At 29.1% G+C, this 7709-nt stretch overlaps 2 protein-coding genes across 2 annotated transcripts; both read right to left on the minus strand.

Moving 5' to 3' along the window:
• Positions 1 to 1791: 1791 nt before the first annotated feature.
• On the minus strand, positions 1792 to 4349 carry LOC107476342 (UDP-glycosyltransferase 73C11-like). Its single transcript, XM_016096142.3, has 2 exons — positions 4248 to 4349; positions 1792 to 3327 (listed from the first exon to the last, which is right to left on the minus strand). Exon 2 carries the CDS (start codon positions 3313 to 3315, stop codon positions 1792 to 1794), a length of 1524 nt encoding a protein of 507 aa, XP_015951628.2. The 5' UTR covers positions 3316 to 3327; positions 4248 to 4349.
• A 1634-nt stretch (positions 4350 to 5983) lies between these two features.
• Positions 5984 to 7453, minus strand: LOC107476256 (UDP-glycosyltransferase 73C4-like). The gene has a single exon (XM_016096043.2). The coding sequence runs from the start codon at positions 7451 to 7453 to the stop codon at positions 5984 to 5986; it is 1470 nt and encodes a 489-aa protein (XP_015951529.1).
• Positions 7454 to 7709: the final 256 nt, after the last annotated feature.

Here is a 7709-nt window from a genome sequence, read left to right on the forward strand (position 1 = left end):
AATTAATTAAATTTCTTTCTTATTAATATAATATATTAAAAAGTAGTTAAACACTTTAAAATTTTCATCAAAACTACGTATATTATTTGTTCATCATTAGTATTACAAGTGTGAAGAGTGTTGAAGTTAGTCCCACATAAAAAAAACAATGAAGAGTAACGAATTTATAAGATGAGAGATTCATTAACTTAACGCCTTAAAGTTTTAAGTTGAATGTAGTGTCTTCTCATCTTGTATTCTCTCACTTAATTTCTCCCCAAGATCTTTTCGATGATCGAGGACTCTCCACACTTGAGCCAACAAGTGATAAGCTAAGTCATCTTCCTTGAAACTTGAAAGGAGTGTTTGTTGGAAAATAGTAAGTAGTATTCATTCGTATATATGCATAGGAGATATATATATAGATTAATTAGATGACTTTAGTTGTTGTAACTCTCCTTCCTAGTAAGCTTCGGAACAATTATATTGACCATGAAACCAGCTTATTATGAATCAAGATATTTTGTCATTGTTAATATAATTATAAATAACATATAATCCATATGACGCCAAATATGAACTGAAATAACAAAAAATTCAAAATATATTCTACAAATTAAAATTAAACAAATAAAGTCACAAAAAACAATTTTAAAAGGTGGACTATAATAGACAATTTGATCAATTCTCTAGAAGTTTCATTACATAGAGATGAGATGATAAGACATTATGACTAATTCTTCAATCTTCATAATACGTCATTATCAATAATGTAGATACTTGTGACATTAATGACGGTTACATGTGCCTTCAACGAATCATTTGTGTATCTTACGTCAATGTCTCACAATCATAAATATAATAGGCTGTTTTTTTTTTAAATAAAATAAGATAAGATAAGACATTCGATATAAAAGATAAAAAATTAGAAATATAAAATTTTGTATTTTGTATTCTGATTGTTAATAAACTAGAACAAATTACAAAAATTCAATTAATTTTTTTTATTCAAAAAATTTGAGACGAAAAATATAATAATAAAAAATATAATTATGAAAAATTAACAAGAATAATAAAAAAATAAAAAATAAGTTGTGTTTTTTGTTAGTGTCTCTGTGTCCTTCTTATCAGGATCGACACAAAATACACTAGTTCAGTGTCTCTGGACATATTGTCTTTGCCCATATATCTTCTTTCAACACAATTTTATATCTTTATATTTTTGTCTCAGTGTCTTGTCTCTATACAAAAACACAGCCTAATATTAACTAATTGTCATAAATTTGACATAAATGACAAAAATTTTAAATATTTTAAAAAAATATTCATTCAATTAGGTGTTTTTTATTGTTATAAAATTTTGGTACTAAACAATTTACACATATTTATTAAAATTTACAGAGAAAATTTGTGTCCTTTGTTTTTTTTTTTTTCATAAAAAATTTGTGTGTCCTATGAAGACCTAGTAAAAAAATAAGGTAATGAATATAAATATTTTTTTTTTCACTCGAACTCAAGATTAAAGAATTTTTAGGGGAAAAAAAAACCTATAATACTACTCCATATGTATATAGGATATATAGGATAATGCAATCTTTATGAGAAACACAACCACAATATACATATACATTCCTCTCTATTTCCAATAAGATTTCAACCTTAATTTGTTTAGAAAGGTACATAAATTGAGTACCAAATACTTTATTAATATTAGAGTTTCAAACTTGAAAAGAAAAGAAAAGGAAACACAAATAAACAAGGAAAAAATAACATTCAATGCTTCCAATGCAACATCACTTGATGGTATCTTCATTAATTAATTAAAACCTTTGACACATGATTGAGGATGTCTTCAATTAGAAGAGACAAGTTGTTGTAAGAAGATCCACCTTCTTCAATTGTATTCTTTGCCAAATCAGCATACTCCTTAACCCTTTCTCTTCTCTTCTCTTTCTCTTCACCTTCTCCCATCACATTCTCAATAGCATCCACAACCTTTTCCCTTGTAACTTGAACACCATCACCAAATTTATCTTCATCACCAAAATGCACAGCATTTTCAACACCAATCCTCACCCCAATCTCAATAACTTGCACCACAAGCTTCTCATTGTAGAATTGATCAGCAAACATTGGAAATGTGATCAAAGGAACACCACTAGAAATCCCTTCTAATGTTGAGTTCCAACCACAATGTGTCAAAAATGCACCTATTGAACTATGTGACAAGATCAAGATTTGTGGGGCCCAACCCTTAATCAAAATCCCTCTCTCTTTGACCCTTTCTTCAAACCCATTTTCACTTGGCCATTTCTCCATCTCATCCTTCCTATATGCTCCTCTTAACACCCAAATGAAGGGCCTTTTTGTCATTTCCAATCCCAAACCAATCTCAATCAATTGTTTTGGTGAAACCCTATTAAGGCTACCTAAACAAGCATAAATCACAGACCCTTTTGGCCATGAATCAAGAAACTTCACATATTTGTTCTCAATTTCATTACTAAACTCCTTGTTTCCTCTTTGAGCCTTATCCAAATCATCCTTATTTGTCAATGAAACAGGACCAAGACACCAAACTTTAGTACAACCTATGACCCTTTGATACTCTCTCACATATTCTAATTCCAATTCTTCAAAACTATTCACTACAACCCCATAAGCTCCTTTTTCACTTTCCCTAATTTTCTCTCTTACCTTAATCAAATTTTGGTTTGTGCCAGGGTTGAACAATGTTGGAAGCTGTGATTTTCTCATCTCAATCCTATGTGGCAATCCAGGAACAACAATAACTTGATCATCATCATCATCAGAAAATTTGTCACATACCTTAGAAGCATACAAATTGTGGTTGCACAAGAGATTGAAGCAATTAGTCCCATCAAATATTATTCTAGGGACATTAAACTTTGTTGCAATTTCAGCTACACATGGAATATTCTTGTCATAGATTATGCAGCTTGGAAAAGGGTCAAGACTTTTTTCAATAAGATCTTCAATTGGCATTTGCATTAGGCTCAATGCTAAGAAGAAATTCTCCTTAAGATCCATTGAAGGTAATGTGTCTAAGCTTTCACAACCTTGAGGGATTCCAGCTTCAGAATTTGGAAATTTCACAACAACTATTTGGATTTTTGAAGAATTTTGATGAACCTCTCTATCCAAGCTAGCTTTGAATTGAAGTGCATTGAGGGGTGTGGTTACTATGGTTACCTTAACATTGCGCCTAGCCAATAATTTGGCCATGTCCACCATTGGTAAAATGTGACCTGGTGCCATTAAAGGGATGAACACAAAGTGGAGGTTATTGCATAATTGTGGTGTTGATGAAACCATTGTTGCAATTTTCTGTGACAATAGCAAAAGATTGAAGAGAGTTTATTTACTTGGTTAGATAAGTTTAATAAGCAAATTAAAGTAGCAAATTTTGTTTGAAAGAGGATGCTTAATTTTGTGCATATATTCAGTTATTAATTAAAAAAATTATAATTCAAATTAATTTTAACACAACAATTTAAAATTATAATTTCAATCTTATCACGTGTATGATACAGATTATTATACTTATATATCGTAAATTTTGTATCTGATAGTAAGTACTATTATCATCTTTTTGAATATTTAGAGGTATTTTTGTTGTTAGTATAAATTAATGGTATTTTTAACAACAGCTAATTAATTTCGGTACAGTTTTTATAATTACTCTCTTGAAATATGTATTTTTTAAATAAAAATTTTTAAATTATATATATATATATATAAATTAATTATTATATTTGGAATTATATCATCTAAAAAAAGTTGAGAAATTGACAACCTTTTGAATTTATAATTTTCTTTTTTGAAAATATCAGCTAGTGAAAAAGTAAAAAAAAAAATTGATAATGATAAATTTTGTAATTATTAGTGAAAACATACAACAAAAATGTAAGAACACATCACACAAATCAAACAATTTTCTTAACCTTTCATGCTTAAAGGGGATTAATTTCTTTGCTTCATCATAAGGGGGCTTGGATAATTAGTAAACAAATAAAAAATAAAAAAATTGAAATCAATAAAATCACCTTAGTTATATCCTTACACTAAAGTTTCACTATAAAAATGATTGAAATTCATCTAATTTTATTCAACAAGCTAATAAGGAGGCATAGAAGAATGGACAGGAAAATTTCCAATGAAGAGAAAATCATGAACTTTTTTGTTCTGTTAGAAACTCCCAAACAGTAAAGAAAAATAAACCTGAAATTTAGAACTGTCATACTTACATGGTAATCTTACTCTTACTTGAATGATGGATTATAACTCTTTGGCTCTCTCTAATCAATTTTCCCAATTGCTTTCAATCTATACTCATAGTAGTATTTGGGATATATTCATAAATTAAATTGTAACATTTTTTTTTTCAAATGATAAATCAAACTGTTTTATACCAACTAATATGATGTTAATTAAAATGGTCTGTTTTATAATAATTAATTGTATTGAATTCGAGTCTTATAGATTAAATTTTAAAAAAAAATAAGGAAAAATATTAAATGAACAAATTATTTTTAAAATTTAATTTAACTAAATATTTTTTTTATACATTTCCTCCTTCTTCTCCAATTGATTTTTATTATGTCAATAAATTATTAGATTAACGTAGTTAAATTTAATTATCAAATTAATTTAATCATGTAACATCATTGAAAAAGAAAACTTTAATATGAATATACAATGAATTCGTTCACCTAAAAAAATGCAATGAATTCATCATTTCTTCTTATCTTTCCTTTTATGAGAATATCTAGGAGAATTTAAGTTAAGGAAATAAAGCAGATTTTTGTTTCCTTTGAAAACAATGCTTTTAATTGCATTATTATTTAAGAGGTAAAATCGATAGAAAAATCTGACACAAAAATATTAGTTACCTTTTTTATATTTTCATTAATACATTGTTATATATTAGATTGCATTTATTTATAATTACAAAAGACTAAGATATTATAAAGAGATAAAATTATATTTGACAAATAAGATATTAATAGAAAAATTATATCTTAAAATATCAACTTATTTTATTTGTACTTTTCCTGTCATATAGAAATATTAGACAAAGACACATACTCATTTTTTTATTATCACCATTAAACTTTTATAATTATATTTTTTATTATTTTATTTTTCTTTTTAAATTATGTGCGAAAAAAATAAAGATAAATTAAATTATTTATTATTTATTTTAGTTTTATATTTAATTTATCATTAAATAAAATATAAAAATATTAATTTTTATATCTTTATTATTTGTGTGTTATCATTAGTATCTTGTTTTGTACATAGAATCAATTTTTTTTTTATCCACGGTATTTTCCAACCCGATAAATCAAGGACTAATTTATTACGGATCTGACCTCTATTTAAAGGTCTGTCGCTGGCCAATAAATTACTACATGCACAAGGCAAGATAAATGCTTGTTACAGTCACATGCGGAAATTAAACAAATTACGGGCTAAAATGTATATGTTATTTAAGTCTGGGGGTTTTTTATTTTTGGTCTAAGGGTGTTAAATGCAATTTTTGTGTTTCGCTTTGTAATTCTCTCTCTCTTTTTTTTTTGTCATTGTTTGTGATGATTTTTGTTATATCCGTCTAACCTGTTTTGGGCCTAAAAGTGTATCTTAGTCAGAGTATTGGGCCTCAGTTCCTTTTTAAAAATTCAACATGCTAATATAAACGAAAAAAAAAGAAATATAAATATCAATTGAACATCTTAAATTATCTAAAAAAAAAGTTAAATATTGAAATAACCACCCCACTCCAAATTTATAAAATTGGATAGTAACACGAAAAACAAGATGATAAAAATATTACAAAAACTTCCTTAGTTCCTTACACAAAAATGTGTGACAATATATAATCACTCCTTATTAGACAACAAAACATTAAGAAGTGAACTACAAATTCTTATTAAGAGTCATAAAAATTACATGGAAAAAGTAGGAACTAATAATGTTGTATTCATTGTGTTGATGGTTTACCAAAGGTTAGTGTTTCCATGTGATCAAGTAGCATCTTCATGTTAAGATAAGAAGATCCTCCAACTTCCATAGATTTCTTTGCCAACTCAGCAAGCTTTCTAACACTTTCTCTTCTCTCTTCCTTCTTGGCTCCATCTCCAATCACTTTCTCTATTGCCTCCACAATTTTCTCCCTCTTAATACTAGCACCATAATTTTCTTGCTTACCCAAAGGGATAGCAATTTCATTCCCTAATTCTTCACCAATACACAATATTTGCACAATCAATTTCTCATTGAAAAATTGGTCAGCAAACATAGGCCAAGTTATCATTGGAAGACCAGCACAAATTGCTTCTAGGGTTGAGTTCCAACCACAATGTGTTAGAAACACACCAATAGCATTGTGTGATAATAGTAACACTTGTGGGGCCCAACCATGAATTATGAGTCCTCTTTCCTTTGTCCTTTCTTCAAATTCACTATCTAATAAATCATCTTCTTTCATCACCCAAATGAATGGAAAATTGCATGATTCCAATGCCAAAGCAAGTTCTTGAAATTGTGCAAGTGCTAGGTTGTTGAGTGATCCAAGACAAACATAAACAACTGATTTTGGTGGCCATGAATCAAGAAATTTAAGACAAGAATCTAGGTCAACTTTAGATTTGTTACCTCTTTGACCAACATGTTGTGTTTCATTGTTATTGTAGGATAATGAAACAGGACCAATGCACCAAACTTTGTTACCTTTAACCTTCTTGTATTCTTTGACATAGTCTAGTTCCAATTCCTCAAAGCTATTGATCACATACCCATATGCTGATTCTTGTGAAGTTCTAATCTTTTCATCAAGATCTCTGAGATCCTTTGCTTCAGGATTCAATTCCAATGGAAGTTGTGATTTTGTTAACTCAATTCTGTGTGGCAAATTAGGCACCACAATAGGCTTTGATTCTTGGACATTCTCATACACCTTGGACTTGAACAAATTGTGCAACAATAGAAGATTCATGCAACTTGTGCCATCAAATATAAGCCTTGGGATTTGGAACTTCTTAGCAACATTTTCCATCCAATAGTTGAATTTGTCAACTAGAATGCAACTTATTGGGGTTGCCTCAATCAACTCTTCTATTGGTGTTTGCAACTTGCTAAGAGCAAACATGAAGCTTCTTATTAAGGCGCGTGAAGGAACTAGCTCCAAGCTTTCACACCCTTCTGGCAATCCAAATTCGAGAACTGGAATCTCGAATTGGATAAGCCGAATTCGTAATTTTGATGCATTGACAGTGTCAATCAGTGGCTTGATACGTTTCACGTTAAGGGGCGTGGTGACGAATGTTACAAAAGCTCCATGGTTTACTAGTAGCCTTGCTATGTCTACCATGGGAATAAGGTGACCAGGACACAAATATGGTACTAAAAGAAAATGGAGTTGATGCTTCATATTGTGGGATTCTAAAGCCATTTTTGTTGTGTTGAGACTTGAGAAAGAGAGTGACAAAGCTATAATTTGTTACAAAGCTAGTTAGATTTACTTGCTATGTACTATGTAGTTGGTATCTGAGGAAACTTTACCTAACCTAAGTTGGGTTATTTATTCTCCTTTATGTAATAAACTAACCTACAATAATTACAGGCCACACATTAGTCCATTTTGTCTTTTTCCAATCATCTAGTTGTATATTTATATACCATAGGAATCTCCTCTAAAAAAAAAAAAA

Source organism: Arachis duranensis, chromosome 2 (genome assembly GCF_000817695.3).
Source record: "Arachis duranensis cultivar V14167 chromosome 2, aradu.V14167.gnm2.J7QH, whole genome shotgun sequence".
NCBI classification, from domain to species: domain Eukaryota; kingdom Viridiplantae; phylum Streptophyta; class Magnoliopsida; order Fabales; family Fabaceae; genus Arachis; species Arachis duranensis.